The following is a 17,087-nucleotide window of genomic DNA, read 5'->3' on the forward strand; positions in this document are numbered from 1 at the left end:
GTCGCAGCCTTCATGGTCACGGGGCGCATAAATTAAATTTTGGTGAATAAATTAATGACTAACATCACAGTATATGAGTATTTACAGTCTGTGCAATGTGCTACTGCTTACTGATATACATTTAAAATATTATTTTCCTGAAAAATACATTTCGGTAGTTTACAACTATTAAAATACTAAACACAGCTAAATCTATTTTGCTTATACAATACTTTCGTTCATAGTACTTTGGTATGAGTTATTAGAACTATTACTGTTGGGAGGCCTTACAGTTAAGTCTAAATAACGCATGTAGAGCGGATATAAGAGATGCTTAAATAATATTTGGCATTGAAAACCCACGCCATGCATTATTCCTGTTATGCCAATTATTATACTAATTCATCGAAAGCGTTTTAAATTAATTTGGTTGGAATATAGACGTAATTTTCTTTTTTTTTTTTCAAGGCGATTTGGTAAATGGTAAAGCTATTGATGCAGACTTTATTAGCTAAATTTTGCTTAATGTTATTAAGAATAATAATTATAATTTTACTTCGTAGTAATCGATACTAAGAATTTCAGGGGAACGTAAATACAGAGCACATCTGGGACGCAGTTCTTCTCGTGTATTTGAAGGAGCGGTTACATAATCTTGCAGCGAACGATTTCCGCGGCTGGCATTGGGGTAGCTCGGCCAAGGGCGGATAGTCGATCGAAACGCCGCTCGTGTGCTGAACCCGAGTACGCAGCCTGCGACCCTGAGAGTTATCTCTCTCGCGTTTGCCTTTTTGCTGTCGAGGTTAAGGTTTCTTAAGTTGTAAAACAATGGATACAGAGTATAAATAGCAGGCTATTTCTAAGAAGGATTGGTATTGTCCTATTATTTACATGAGTGGAAAATTTTAATTAATATTGTTTAAATATTTATTTAAAACACTGAGTAATGACGATAATTGGTATTAGGGTAAATTTATTAAAGCATTTGTAGTTTATTCTCTTGAAATACGGTGATGAATGTTTTTCAAGCACATTTAAATTACCGAAATAATTTGTTGAACAAACTTAATTATTCTTATCTGTGTTAAATAAATCTTAGCATTTCTTGTTACGGCATTTCTATCTACTTAAGCTATCAACGTTAATTTGTCATGGACGGCTTGTATTTTCGATATCTCCCGAAGTACGAAAGTCTGTTTAATAATAAGAAATAATAAAATAGTTTCAAGAAGCAATGGCGATCGATCTTCGTGCTAGGCTACGTGCGGAACTTCTACCGTTGTCGAGCTGAAGCTTCAGTCAAAGCGCCATCGTTGTTCCAAATAGACTAAGTTGAAGTTTTAGCGATTGTTTCTAGGACAACAAGATTTATATATGGTTCAGATTGACAGGAGATAACTGCCATTATTGATTAAAGTTGTATTGAAAGGTTGTTTTTATCAACTTGTAGCAAAATAAAATAATGTCTGGAACATATCAGAATCAGAAATGATAAAATATTTACACATTTAATTCATAGAAAAAAAATCTATTATTAAACAATATAGGTATATGAGATATCGGCTCTAAATTACCGTGGCAGTAAATATGTATACAAATATAAGTATACATTAGTCCATAAGGTCCGAGTCATGCCATAGCTTCTCCACCTATTATGGTATATTATAATCAATTATAATCGTGTATTGTATTATGATTAAAAAAAAATCCAAAAATTTATGTTTGACTATCTATCATAATTATAATATACAATGGAATTTAAATGAAATAGTTGATTAGTATGCCTCGTCGTGTGTTGAAATTAGCTGTAATTTAACAGAGTTTCTTCATATTATAATAATATTTTGCTTCTTCGTCTGACCCTTGTTTTTTTGTACCTATTGTTAATATCTTACGCTTTATGATTTCCAATCGCCTTTTGTCGTCTTTAAACGCCGAAATTATGTTTACTTTCAATGTCATACATATTTGTCATACGAATTCAATGTGTGAAATATATAGAGCAATAGAATGCCGGTGCAGTGCCCAGATAAAAAAAAAAACTTTCTCGACGTTAGCATAATGTGTCTTCATATCATATTGTATCAATATTGTATATGTTATTTGGAATATTATAAGACTTTTATAAATAAAGGATTCTACTAAACTACATCCTTAAAAAAGTGGAACTACCTTAGAATCTTAACAAAAGTGAGTCGCAGCCAAAGGTTATTTGCATTTATTAGTTTCACATAACCCTTGTTTATCACTGATAAATAGTCATGATATAAATAATTTATATACTCGTATACTATGATTATGGTTTTGAATTTTTGATTAGACCTATCCTAACAAATGGACTAACAATAGAAGCCCTAATTTAAATAAGTTTGCCGAGTACAGATGAATAGTCACGATTAGGAGTATGTATACAGCTCATTCGGATGTATCCGTTATTCATAATGTATAGTCATATTCGTGCACAAATTATTCGCCAATAGTCAAAATGGAGCATAATATACAACAATCCAGTTAGTATGAAAATAATTAAGTCTCACGCAGCAAGGTATGGTGTGTCGAGATGTCGATTTGTTGCTTTATTGATTAACAGCTACTCATCTATCGTCTATTAACATAGTTTTATCGGAATCATAGCAAACATTTCACGATTATGTTTCAATGCCAATACGCTTATCATTGTAAAAAAAAATCGAAGCAAAAAAGGTTTATAATGGAGTTTAATTGTTAGTTTTATCTCGCTCAGCTGTAGTAAAGATACGTCAATAGTAGAGTTCCATTGCGGGGCCAAGGCCGACGCCGACGCCTGCCGGAGCGGTGAATGGTGGCGCGCGCCGCGTCATACCACTGACTCCTATTATTAGAATCATCTCCATAGTATACCTATACATGTTCCGGCAACGTAACGTGTATTGACGCTCGTAATAAATTGTAATTGCTACATTATTTCCCGTTTTGCTCCTACACTGGGATATATTTGGAATGTTTTTCTATAGGGATTCGTATGTGGGGCGGGCTTTGTTTATTGATGCTAAGCTCGTCATATCGTTAAGTAAGTTGTATTCGTTTTTATCCTACTACGGCAGCAACAACATAAGAATCTCACTTTGTTGGATGTGGATTCTTTAAATACAATAAGGCCAGCTACCTTACCCGGTCAAGCTTCAGCAAAATTTTAGCACACTGCCGCTCTTATTTTGGAAATGACCCTCAATCACACATATTGAAAGACATGTGAAGTCGATGAGGTTTTCTGGTAATAAGTAATCTCTTCAAAGCTGCGTTACAATTTACGATTTATATATCAGTAATACTTATAAAATCCTTTTTGCTTTCAGAACCAAAGAAAGATAAATTGGAGAATGGTGGCGAGCTGATGAGGCCCGAGCGACCCAACTCGCTGACCGCAGGGAAACACCCGCGACGCATATGTTACCAGGGAGATGTCGGTTAGTACAACAACAATTATACAGCATAAACCAAACAACAGAGCCTGTCAATGCACTTGCCAACATTTGAAGGAACGCGAATGATTCACTCGACGTCGAAATTACAAACGTAGTAACTAAAGATTGCATCACATCTTTGTCATCCACTGTTACTCAGAAACAACTGCTATTAGAGAAAGGAGGTTTCTGCCTGCTTTCATTCTGCAGTGGGATAGAATTAGTGCGAATATGTCTTTCCGTGCTTACCGACTCCGAACATTCTGTATTTACGTTTGTGTATATTTTCCTCGTGGTTTTTCAATTTCTTATAATGTTGACGTTATTCAATGTGTTGTAAGTTTAGGCGATATAATTAGTCCAAACTGTAGACCGACCGTGGACCTGGCGATCCCTAATCATCGTTGGCATTGCGTATTATATTCTATATTTTGCTTTTCAAAAGTAGTAATTGCATATCCATGGCTGATTAATTAAAAAATATTTCCAATAATTCATGTCACCGCGAGCACGAAATTTTGTTCATATTCGTGACAAATATATTCATTCACACGATCGATACATTACCGACCCTGTTTTTACACGCTAAACTAGATTTATGGTTGAGTTTCACTTGATGGTATATTTTCCAGGTGGTGGTTATGGTTCGACCGGCGACGGCGGCGACAGCGAGGAACAATTAGTTCTGTCGGAGTTGCCGGAGCCGCCGATAGCCGTGTCGGAGATCGGGCCCATACCGCCCCCTCCCATGTTCAGCTCGCCCAGCCCCACGCGCCACCACCACCAACACACGCTTGTACAACATCCTCTCTCTGATTGTAAGTCGATTGTTGCAGATATACCCACATTAATAGCGGACGTACCAAAGAAATAAAAGTTATTAAGGATGTTAGAATTATTAAGATGTTATTGCGAAATGGTGTCAAGAATGGCGAAACTTTTGTCGCAATACTATTATGTTGTAAGATAAAGTGCCTTCAAAAGGCAATAAAGAGGTATCTCCCAAAAAAAGTCAGCGCAAGTCCTTGGCCGTGTAGAGGATAAAAAGCAGTTACGTCATCGGTAACGATCTCTGGCCGTCGTCCAACAGCTACGGGTGACTAATTGTTTTTACACAAAATTAAATGCAACCACATTTACGATGCACTCGGTGAAGCTTCTGTACCCTAGTTAAATTGAGACAAATACATTCACTACATACATAATAACATATGTTTATTACATTTATAAAGTGTATTTAAATTAAGGTCGGTATGTAGCGCCAAAAAGTGGGCAACTCATAAAATATATGGTGCAGACTATAATGACGCTACGTAAAATATACAGGGTCATTTTGACATTGCGTTACTAAATGAAACCACATACTTATCTACTTGGAAGTAACACTTTACGATAAGTTTCTTGAGCTGTAGATATAAAATAAAAAAATGTACGTTTTGAACAAAATAAATATTAATAAAAAGTAATTTTAATTTTACACGTCCTAATGCCACTACTACTACTCTAAGAAAATTCATCGCATCAGCAACATCTTACTTTCAGTCAGATATACACTCTCGCATCTTACTTCTTAAACTACAAAATGATAAAAAAATCAAGAAAAACTAAAATCTGGATTTTTGGTGAAAATATTTGTTAATAATGTATGATTTTTGGCACGCTGTCAGCAAAGGTGAAGGCGAGTATGTAGTTTCGTATAGTAATGCAATGTTAAAATGGCTCTGTATTTAGAGTGATTTTAACACGTGTGATGGTCTGTCAGCTGAAGAGGAGGACGACCAGGACGAGGACGAAGTGGAGCCGCTGACGCTGTGCGCGGACACGTCGCGCATCGAGGAGATCCCGCCCAAGGAGCCGATCTTCAACGCGGTGCCTCTCAAGTCCGCGCTCAAGAAGCGCCCCGCGCCCGCCGCCTCGCCCGCCGCCACGCCGCTCGCGCCGCGCCAGGACCACCATCACACCAGCTTCAAGTCAGTCTCAATATCCACTCATCACTATACTATACTAAATACTATAATATATATCCTCAAATCAAAATTACTCTAAACCATTGTCAGACGAGCCCGAAGCCTCAATGCGAGATCGAAATCGGCTTTAAATAAAATGAGTGATAATGAATTAACGATATTCCTGAACCCGTAATCCACTATGACCACGCAGACTCCTTAATGATTTACAATAACTAAAAAAAAATTACTAATACCAGATTTTATTGTTTATATGGTATATATATTTTTTTTTGTTTAAAATAGTATACTTAAATTTCCCTTTTGAATAAAAAATACTAAAAAGTCTAATTAGTTGCCACATTATTATGCATCCACATCGGTAAATTTCTATATGTATATTTTTAGATAACGGTCAAACTTGTCCAGTCACAAAAAAATATGTTATGTAACATTTTTCATACACGACATGTAATAACTCAATAGTTATAAATTGTTTAAAGAGCTAATAATATACTTAATGCTACAAGTAACTCATTAAGTCACTAGACAACATCTGTCATGTAATATGTTACAAAACATTGCCTCAGAGAAAATGAACTCTAAAGTGGACGCGCCATTATACAAAATTATAAAATATAATGCCTGAGTGCCTCGGCAGCGTTGTTGCATTACAGTACGACTATAGTGCTGATATCTCGGGTTCGATCCCCGGGTCGGGCAATGTGATATTGGGTTTTTCTATTCACTATTAACCAGGAGTCTGGAACTTGTACCCGATATGGCTATAGGTTGGCCCCTATCTTATCATGGGACGTAATACACACGGCGGAAAGTGGATGCACCAGTTGCGCCTATGCTTACCCCTTCGGTGATAGAAGGCGTGAGTGTGTGTATAAAATATAATATGACAAAACAGTTGTTACTATATAAAACTATAATTTAGATTTTTATGCGAGCCAATATGGGTCTTATAAGATTTTAGCTTCCCCCAAAAGATAGCGTGCAAAATAGCATCATTTTTAATTCTAGCCTTGTGACATGGATTTCTTTTGCTTAACTAGTGACTTGTTTCGTGGTTTAAATAGTAACATGCATAAAGTATTTCTTATGCTAATAGTTTTGCACTGTATCTTTAAACTTTTAATATTAGTGTTATTCGATAATGACATGGATTCTTAGCCAAGGATTTATTATATTTCACATATTATATTCCGCACGGTTCTTTTTTTTATCTTCAATATACACAATATTACTTATTTTATATTCGAATTACTAATTAACGTGTACATACGGCTTGAACCATCACGATATAATAATCGAATAACACATATACGTTCTGACCACGTCATGGTAATACACATTGGAACACCATGTATAACAGTTGAACTGGTACAACACTGTGCACTAATGACTATAATTATGTGAACTGTAACGTGAAGCGTGATAGTGGATGTTGTTTATTTCCATCACGCTCGCTCGCGCAGACGGCCGCCGCCTAAGCCGAGGATCCGCATCTGGTAATGGTCCGCCGATGGGCGTTGTGCGATGTGCGTTGTGCGTAATGCGTTGTGGCAGTGTTGTCCGACCGGCCTCCCGACGGCCTCCCGACGTCTCCCGACGGCATCCCGACCGCCTCCCGACGGCCCGCTTCGCCTCGCCTGCTCCACACTCCATACTCCATGCATCGTGCTCTGCACGCTTCCCACTCTCATCTGTTCTGCTGACTGCTCTACTCTCTTCATTATGTACTTACGACGCGTCCCAATCGTGCCTCTTGTTCTTCCTCAATAACGCTTTATAACCGTAATGATGCGAGCAAATTGATTTAAAAATACACCAACGATTTACAAATGATTTACAACCATATTGTTAAATAGACACCGCTTAGAGTGTGTAGTCCGTGTGAGATGTGAACTGTTTCATATATCGTGGATGTTTTTATTTTCATCTTGTTCGATACATTGTTGTTATGTGTTGCATGTATGTGTGAATTTGTTGCAATTTTGAACGAAGTATTTATATCTCATAGAGTTCGAGTCATACAGAGAACAGTTAGATGGATGTTTTGTTTATTTTAAGCTTAATGTATTGGAATATTTAGTCATAATGTTTTCAAAAATGTTTATAGTGTGACAATAACTAAAACCCGTAACGATAAAAATTAAATTTAACAATAAAAGAAACCATGCATTGCTAAGAGAATATTGTGAAAACTTGAATTACTTAAGAATATTTTAAATTTTCATAACATTAATCATGTTAAAATGTAATCTACCTATATCTTTTGTCATGATATTCTGACGCATATTATCAGTTTACCAGTGAGTCCAGCACGACGAAGGAGCCGTATTAATAAGTAATTATGTGTATAGTAGCCGGCCGGTGCGCGTGGGCAATGCGCTGGAGAACAAGGAGAACGCGCGGCCGTGGGACGGCGAGTACCGCGACGACTACGCGAGCGAGTCGGAGCGCGTCGCCGCCAAGCTCGCGCGCAAGGAGAGCCTCAACATCAAGCTCGCGCTGCGGCCCGACCGCCAGGAGCTCATCAACAGGTCTATACCATGTTATTTATAAATACTGCCGCGGTGGCGTACTTGTACTACGGGACGACCGTACTGCTGAGGTCGCGCGTTCGATCCCGAGTCGAGCAAAGTGATATGATGTGATGGTTTTTCTACTCAGTATCAGCCAGGAGTCTGGATGTTGTGCCCGATATGGCAATAAGCTCACGTCCTATCATATCATGGGACAGAATACGCACGGTGGAAAGTGGGTGCACTAGTTGCGCCTGCGTTTACCCTTTCGGAGATAAAAGGCCACTTGTATAACGAAAAATAATGAATCTGCTATTATTACTTTAAAACATAGTACACCTCTTTTCCTACAGTGTAGATAGACAGAGCGGCGGATTTGAAGTTTAAATTTAATTTTGTGTACTTCCACAAATCTAAATACACAAGGTTAGCTTGTTTGTAGTGAAACGGTAACAATGCCAAGATTTACCCTAAACAAGTAAACTACTGAATTGGAAATTTTCACACTTTATTGAGTTTAGATTGTAGGTAACAGAACAGAATTACTGTCTAATAATAACCACTAAACTATAAACTTTTATGATTCAAAATTCATTGCTTTAATACGTTACAGCCTTTCCTCAGTATAGCAGTCTCACAGTAATGAAATTTAAGTAATAATAAGTTTTGCCACTCTGTTAATCAATCGAAGCAATCTAGCAGATTACTTATAATGTTTAAATGGTTTAGGTAATATCTCATTAAGAACCGGCTGATGATGATGGAATAATAATATAGTATGTTCACTCCGACGCAGTTTAATAAAAACATTGACATGAAGTGACGCTAACACGAGAGTAGGTAGTAGGTACCGATCTATCATGCGCAATAGGTTATTCACTAAACTTTTTTCTGATCAATGAAAAGTAGCACTACTAATAGATAAAAAAAATATGGGTCTTTTAAATGTGGTACAAGAAAAGGGGTTTTGTGAAATTAACATGAAAGTTTCACGGCTACACAGTAACGTCACCCCTAATAAAGAGAGACCACATTGACCCGCACAGTAGAACGAATTGGCACACTTTTTTCACACAACGGTTTTCATTTGATATAACTAATTAATTTTCATGTACCAACCAAACAGTGTAGAAAATCCCATGTTAATTATAACTAACGCCGGTTATACATTGAGATTTATCGTGAAACTGATTTAGTGGTTATGACATCATTGCAAAATTATCAATGTCACGAGCCGCGTCTGTGTCGAGTGTCGACTGCCGCTAATGTCTGTCGCCTCGCGTCCGTCGTCGCCACTAATTTACAACCAAGCTGTAAACTGTTACTCTGCGATATTACATAATTTGTTACATACATAATAACTATTCTAGTTATCAAAAAAAAAACGCGTAAATGTCACCGGGTCCTACTGTAAGGGCATTATTTATCGCTTCTTGGTTTAGTTTGGCGGTAAATAACGTAAATATAATTTAATTGGTTCCACTGTGGAAACCCCGAGATAATAATTTATAGTTTATGTAGTATACACGTATTAATCAGTCAGTGTGAAGCTATTGTTATGTACAGTATTGTCATATTTTATTAAAAAAAATGCTGCTTGTGTTTTTAACAGTATTTAGAACAATGAAGAAAATTAGTACATCGAATACGTACATATATAGTAACATTGTGCGCGGAACCGGTCAAGCGCAACTTAGCATGGCGCGCCGGTACTGACGGCTTACATTGTCATATAAGTTCGTAGTTTCGCGGCGACGTAAACAAAGATAGTTCTCTCGAGCAGTTTTATCTGCTTTCTGCTTAATGTACATGAATGTGTTAGTGTGGATATGATGAAAGGTCCGTAACGCGATCTGAGCGCAACGTTAATCCTGTAATAGTTATCAGCGGCGTGCACCGGATCATCGGTTGGCGACTATGCACGCCTGGGAGTGTTATTTTTGTCAGTACCGTCAGACAGTCATTGTTATCGATGTTTTATTTCTTCCTGTTTTTGAGAGCTCACTCTTGGCACTGGCATTGTTATTACAGTTCAACTAATCGACATTGAAAGGCTCGAGTTTTATTTTGAGAAAAAAAATTAGTCTGACACACGCGGGGTTAGCGCTCACGAGTCGCTGAACGGTGCAAAAGAAACTCGTGCGTAATTTTTCGACGTCAATTTATTAATTAGATAGCGTGAAGATTGTGCGAGTTGGGATATAGCCAGAAGTAGTAATATGGTAGGCAGATATTACGAAAACATTTTGAACATCGGCCGAGATTTGGCAAATTTAATGTTGAATGTCGGTTGCGAGTGCATGCGAGCCTGTGCAGAATAAATTTTATCGTCAGTGTTTTGTGCGACTTCTGTGACGATTTTAAATGAAAGTTACGTGATTGTGCAGTCGCTCGGACGACATTATCACGTTGTGTGTTGGTTGTGTGCAGGAACATTCTGGTAGTTCAGAGTGAACACGAGAGGCAAGAGTCGTGGGAGGCGATAGGAGCCCGCCTGATACGTCGTTTGTCGATGCGGCCCACCGCTGAGGAGCTCGTCGAAAGGAACATACTTAAAAGTACGTACTTATCGTTTTAACTACTATCCCTGTGTGATGTCTGTGCAGATTTGTGATTATGGTACAATATTGCAGGCCAATCACCGGCCGAGGAGAAAAAGCAGAAAGAGGAGAAGAAGCGATATTTGTTGCGCAAGCTCAGTTTTCGACCCACGGTAGACGAACTCAAGGAAAAGAAGATCATTCGATTCAGCGACTACATCGAAGTTACGCAGGTACAGATATATTGAGTAATAAGTGTATAGTTTGTTTTTTATAGATCGCATGATTAGCTACAAGCTTAAAATAATAATGATAGTGATTAAGTGACGTGTTACCTGCAGGCACACGACTACGACCGTCGCGCGGACAAGCCGTGGACGCGGCTGACGCCCCGCGACAAGGCCGCCATTAGGCGCGAGCTCAACGAGTTCAAGAGTTCCGAGATGGCTGTGCACGAGGAGAGCAAACACCTCACCAGGTCAGAACTTCGCCAATATTATCCTTGTGCTAGAATTAAATTAATGAAAGACGCAGTAATGCAATTCCAAACTAAAAGTACAGTATTCTGATGATGCAAATATATGCAGTAAATAGAGCAATTCAGGGCTCCGAGTGAAACTGTAAGAGGCTTCCATCACACCCTGCATGTTTCTTCATATTAATATTAGAAATATTGAATGCTGCCTCATTCATTAATTATATTTGATATCCTTTTATAGTAAACGTATGCAGATAATCAACATGATTTTCAGTGGCGGTTATATGAAATCTACATTCACATAATTAACTACAGAAAATAATTATTTGTTAAGTATTTAATCGGCAGTTCAATTTTGATGGTAACTTGTCACTTCCATCCACGCATATTTAGTATCAGGGTAATAATAGAGTTTGGTAAAAATGTGAATGCTTCTTAAATCACCGACACTAATACTTCTCGTACAAAACGAATAGCTGTCATTTCTAGATAGTTTTTAGTGAGGTGGCAGTACCTTATAACCCAGGCGGGATGAACTCATTCATTTTATAGTGCAAAACTGCCATCAGCGCTGAGAGCAGCGCTCTACATATTTCTGTGAATATCTAAAAAATACTAAAAATAACATTTAATTGTGTCACCGCGTTAAAGCACGTGCTGCCATATTTTATTACCAGTAGTCTGAGAATGAGGCAGATGGGTCATATCGAGACTATATTATGTGGGCTTAAAGATACACACAAGGTGTTTAAAACCCATCATAGTGGCCCACGTAAGTGTGTCCCGTTCCGGGATCAGCCTGTGTATATCCGGTTCCAACAAGCCGGCATAATTCTGTCGACTGCGGAGAGATAATTATCTCTCGCTAGTCGACATTCTATTGGAGGGGTCCAATGGACTCCACTGAACATCAGGTACAATGGGGTCACTTCGTCATGCCCGTATAAAAAAAAACATACAATGTTTCTTTATGAGACATCGTCTGTAGTTGTGATGCCGGGCATATCTGCATCCTTCCCAGAGGCACACACAAAAAACCCATCTTCATTGCTATCACCATCAGAATAGGATGTTTATAGCCGGCGAGCTCGCAAACCCTGGACAAGGTTTGACTGTTAGAGAGTAATGTAGAGTGTGTTGCGCAGGTTCCACAGGCCATGACGGCCGCGCTACAGCGCCGGCGCGGGGCGCGTGTGGGCGGGTGTGGGCGCGGGGCGCGGGGGAGGCGGCGCGCGGGTGATGCGGCGCCGGCACGCCGCCCTCGCGCCGCCACGTTCCCGCTGCATCTCCACTCATCTGCCCGGACATGGCCGCACGCGTGTTTTGGCGTTCGTTGAACGTTGATTTCTTCCGTTTTGCGGGAGATGCGTACACGCTGCCCTACCAGGATGCATCGGTAAAGTGTTGAATATTCTAAAGTTGCAATTTGTCGCAGTTCGACGTTACGTTTTATGATGCGCATCGTGAGTGCAATCTTGTTTTTATACCTTCTATAGCGCGGCGGCGGAGGTCGAGCGCGGCCTCCGTCCCGCGTCGTTTGGTATTAAGTTGACGTATTCTAAGTGTACCTATACATTCTTTGAATTGACCTTCGAGAAAGGTTAGTGATACTGATTATTGTGGAAGAGATTATGTGCTTTCTGACTTCTTGTGAATTGTAAAGTTTACGAGCGAATTAATTTGATATGCGAGATGTAGCCTTCGCGTAGAGTTATATAAACTTGTGATTTTTTCTTATATTTCTAGAGCTTTTAGCTTGATAGTCGTTAAGCTAGATTGGATTTTAAATTTATTTATTTCTTATAAGATTTAATATTGTATTATGTTTATGGTCACAAATTGAAGTTTTGCAAAATTATTTCACATGTTGAGTGTTGTGTAGCGTTATTATCTATGTGTAGTAAACCTGTGTTATGCCAACATCGGTGTTAAATGCAATATTAAAATCCCATAGCGACTGTTTATCAGTTGATTTTTTATATTGATTATTGCATTTGTTTTACGAGATTAACGAGACACTGTCGTAGATTTTCAGTATCACTGCTTAATAATATGTAAAGAAAGATTAAAAGTATTATGTATATGCGTGAAAATGTTATACGTTTTATTAAAATTTATTTGAGTTATTCGTAGTAAAACATTTTTCGAGTAAGTAAATAGGTGGTCAATTGGTTATACACTTGTTACTGTATGTATTCCAATTTTGACAAGGTTTTCTAGTTTAATGCTTCCAAAAAGTCGTGCATGGTAATAAATTAAAAACAATATTAGATAGTAAGATTTTTATACATTTGCTGTTGTACTGTGCACTTGCCTTGGTTTGCTCAATATTGTCTCAAATTAGTACATGTAAAGGTCTAATCCAATTGATCCCCTATCTATCAGGCTTATCTTCAATAATATGTTTTTTTAATTAAAATCAGTTTAGACCCAGATAGTTCTACGAAAAAAGACGGGTAAGCGTTTTGTTTATTAGTTTTTACGTAGTGAAAAATAATGATTTGTAAACGATAGTTATGAGTTTTGTTTGGAGATTTTGAGCATCTGATTCAGAAGTGACATTTCAAGTACAGGGAGAGGAGTCAATGATTTCAAATGCACTCACACATGCCTGTTATGTAAAATAAAACAGCGTTTGATGCAAAACGAATTAAATATATAGATTTTGTTATGTCCACCCTGTACACAGTACGACACCGTACGTGAGCAACTTCGGCGGGAACAACTTGTTAATCATCTTGTCGCTCTAGCTTAGACATAGCGTAAGTTATTAAAAGTTGAACGAACTATTGTATTAAGGACTACGTTAAACGAGTGGATAAACTCATAAACTGTAGCTGTTATGAGAGTTGATACGCCTTCTGAGATTGCATTAATTCTCATATATTATTAAACGATTTATTTCTCGTCGAGAGTGAGTGTACCTACGAGTGTTTTTTGATTGTCTCAATATTATATTGTAAAGAAGAGCAATAATTCTGTTGCCGGCTCGTCTGAATTGTGAAATTGTTCGAAGTTAGCGTTGATAATGTTTTTATATTATTGTATAAATAACTTCTTATTAGAGTAACTCATAGTTAAGTATCAGTTATTTTTTTTATATACGCGATGTATTGTTCAGTAGCGGTGCCATTTTGTGACGTGTTTTGGATATCGGCGTTGTTCGTGTTCCTAGCGACCCCGGCGATGTTGGGTTGCAACGTTCTAGCGAGTGTCGAATGAAACTAATATTAGGGAATCAATTCGGAAACACGAACTTGACATCCGATGCAACGCGTGATCCTGATCTAATATAATTTGTCGACACATGTGTGCGCATGCGGTGATTGAGGCGTATCGTGTTGAATCAATGCGCAAACAGCAATCTCAATGCGTACACGAGCATGTTATACTTAGCCAGCTACGGAAACGTTTGTAACATGATGGTTATTCTTGAGACCATTCCATTATAGAATAAAGTGGAAGCCAAAATGACGACTTATTTTTCTAATCGATTTTGTTAGATTTGCAATTTAAAATATTAAGATAAAATGTAGATGTTTATCGATATATTATTAAATGTTAAGACATCAGATTTCCAAAGAACTAAAGCTCAACTAAATTCTTTTAGCTAACTTACATAAAGCCATTCGTATATTGTGTACGTAGAAATAATAATATGATATTATAATGGCTTTGCTGAAATGGAGAACGGTGAACAAAATGTAATTAGATTAATTTATATCTGAAAATTTCTCAAACATCACAATTAGGGTTGCATTTTATGAATCGTTTTTTATAATAAAGTGTGATACAATTCTTCTTATTTTATTATAATTTGTAATTATACATATTACTGTTTAAATAAACATTTTTAGTATAATGCTGCGTGGTGCTAATAAATCATGAGCATTACAATCTCCTTTTCCCTTTCTTCTTAATAGCTACTAAGCGTTTTAGTTGTCTTGTACGTCTGTCTTGAATATTGTTATGCTCATTACCATAATAAAGAAAGCTCTAAAATTATAGTTTTATGAACGTCATTAGCGATACTTCAATGTGCCGCTGATGTAACAGTAGTGACGTGTTAAGCTCAGTTCCAATTAACATACGTTTATTATCGAAAACAACGTATCCTGCTCGCCGAACAATCCGTCTGATGGTTTGGCGCATGTTAAACTAGAAGAGCAATTATATCGATAAACATTGTTTTAAAATAAAACCTTAGTGGATTTTAATAATGAAAATTATGGAATCTCCTTTTCCATTGATAACTTGTTTATCCGTTTCGTGCTATATTATTACATTTTATAATCTTCAGTAATCTGTATACTGTTGCTTTTATTTTTAATATTGTATAAATTATTAATGATACGTTGTAATAAGTATAAAAATAGCCATAAAATTAATTGTTTTATATAAAACTAAGTCTGTAAATATCATGATTATACATTAAGTTTTATACTTGACTGTTTTTGTTTCGTCTCTTATCCTATTCTCCTCTAATATGAAATATCCTAATTATAATGATGTGCATACGACGATTAGAAATCTAATTGGTTATTAACCTTTTTTGACTATGAATAAACACAATTTATTTTTTGAACTTCATTTTTTTGTATATTATCCTATTTGTAGTGCCTAAATTTACATGAAAGCCTGTGTAGATCAGTGAAACGAGAGTTTGCCGGTTCGATTCCTGCGCTAAGACAAAATAAAACATCTTATTCTTTATTTACATTACTACCTTACATTATGAATAGTATAATGAAGATGAAATTGCTTCCCTTATCTCAATAATGAACATTTTTACGTAATCGCGCTTCAATAAAAAAGCCATTCGGGGATATCCCATTTTCTGTCAGTACTAATGAAGTATTAATGGTTTGACCCGTGAGGCTGTGCCGGTTGCGACTTTCGATCGCGATACTTATGGTCGTACTGCTAAGTTAAGGCTTGAGAGAAAGTTAACTGTAGTGCGTGCCCGTTACCGACAGCCGCGCCGCGCCGCGCCGCGCCGCTCGCCACTCGCGCAGCCTCAGTCCGCGGCGGGCAGCCGAGCGGGAACACTGCGCGTGCGTCTCACAGAACCCTGTGCACTGCGACCACAATGTTTACGTTATGTCCAACGATCCAGCAAAAAGATAACAGAAAGTGATAGTGGTGACTTGTTATAAGTTGTTGCGTTTGTATCGGTGCGCGGCGGACGACAGGTGGCCGACGGCTTTAATGTGGAAACGCTTGTAGTGTAAAAGTGCAACGGTCGGAACAAAGGATCTGTGCGATGACTTTTTCTGGAAATATGAAAGAGAATAAATCGAGGAATGCCAAAGACACATGGGAGTCTGAGGTGAGATCGAGCAGTCTGCCTCATTGTTAATGTTTTCTAGCATGCGTGTGATTCATTCTCACTAACATAAAAATTTGCATTGAAAGACCTTTTTCTCTAGGATGCCGCTCATTAACCGGTGCGACAGTTATGTTTAATCATAACTTTCTATTCCGAAGGTAGTACATAAGATCCAATAACTAGTTTCTGAGAACATTATAAAAACGAACGACGTATGACGCTAGGTATTTAATGTTTTTAAACATTTCAAAATAACATTAGTATATAAATTTATACATATAATAGAAAGCGGTTTGTCCGTGATATTAAAATCCTTAATGCATTTTAAAACTAAAATAAATCATTGTCCGCCTGTCTGTTTGCTTCGACTTATCTTCGAGACTTCTGAATTGATTTTATCGCAACTTTCAAAACCAAGTAAAGAGCTTCCAGCTACGTGACGTAGGTAATAGTTAACTTTTATACCTAACTAATTTCATTAGGAACTATCGTTGGTTAATATCACGACAGTATAAATATAATTGATCATAAAAAACCTAGGCTGAACAAATTCAAAATTTCAAATGGCTTATACTTTTGTGTCCTTATGAACGCTTATTTCCTTTTAACTAATATAAGCTTCACAGGGTTTGCAAATTCAGGTGAGAATATTTAGATTCAAGTTTATGTCTAGAAGCGTTTTAAAGTTTTGAATTTGTTTAACTACTTTCGCGGCTGACTACATCTCAGCATAGGAACAGCCATTACTTTTGCCATTCCGTCATTCCGTCGTGGATAAGTTCCCTTGAGAACTAAAGTAGGTCGTCAATTTTTTTACACACAGCTGAAGAACTTA

At 37.5% G+C, this 17,087-nt stretch overlaps 2 protein-coding genes across 7 annotated transcripts in view; both read left to right on the forward strand.

The window, feature by feature from the left end:
* Window positions 1-15,372, forward strand: part of LOC115443174 (phosphatase and actin regulator 4B) — a 61,817-nt gene extending 46,445 nt beyond the window's left edge. For 4 of the 6 annotated variants that reach the window (XM_030168468.2, XM_030168474.2, XM_030168473.2 and 1 more), the window contains 9 exons: window positions 3,315-3,425; window positions 4,055-4,240; window positions 5,185-5,392; window positions 6,856-6,888; window positions 7,744-7,923; window positions 10,336-10,463; window positions 10,539-10,678; window positions 10,787-10,923; window positions 12,069-15,372. In XM_030168468.2, coding sequence (XP_030024328.1) covers window positions 3,315-3,425; window positions 4,055-4,240; window positions 5,185-5,392; window positions 6,856-6,888; window positions 7,744-7,923; window positions 10,336-10,463; window positions 10,539-10,678; window positions 10,787-10,923; window positions 12,069-12,084 — 1,139 coding nt within the window. In that variant the 3' untranslated portion in view covers window positions 12,085-15,372. The remainder of the gene's footprint in view (window positions 1-3,314; window positions 3,426-4,054; window positions 4,241-5,184; window positions 5,393-6,855; window positions 6,889-7,743; window positions 7,924-10,335; window positions 10,464-10,538; window positions 10,679-10,786; window positions 10,924-12,068) is intronic. The other 2 variants (XM_030168470.2, XM_030168471.2) reach the window with 2 other exon arrangements.
* Window positions 15,373-15,917: 545 nt separating this feature from the next.
* Window positions 15,918-17,087, forward strand: part of LOC115443148 (atrial natriuretic peptide-converting enzyme) — a 30,038-nt gene continuing 28,868 nt past the window's right edge. Inside the window, exon 1 of the mRNA XM_030168429.2 lies at window positions 15,918-16,252. Coding sequence (XP_030024289.1) covers window positions 16,187-16,252 — 66 coding nt within the window. The 5' untranslated portion in view covers window positions 15,918-16,186. The remainder of the gene's footprint in view (window positions 16,253-17,087) is intronic.

This window comes from Manduca sexta, chromosome 17 (genome assembly GCF_014839805.1).
Source record: "Manduca sexta isolate Smith_Timp_Sample1 chromosome 17, JHU_Msex_v1.0, whole genome shotgun sequence".
NCBI classification, from domain to species: domain Eukaryota; kingdom Metazoa; phylum Arthropoda; class Insecta; order Lepidoptera; family Sphingidae; genus Manduca; species Manduca sexta.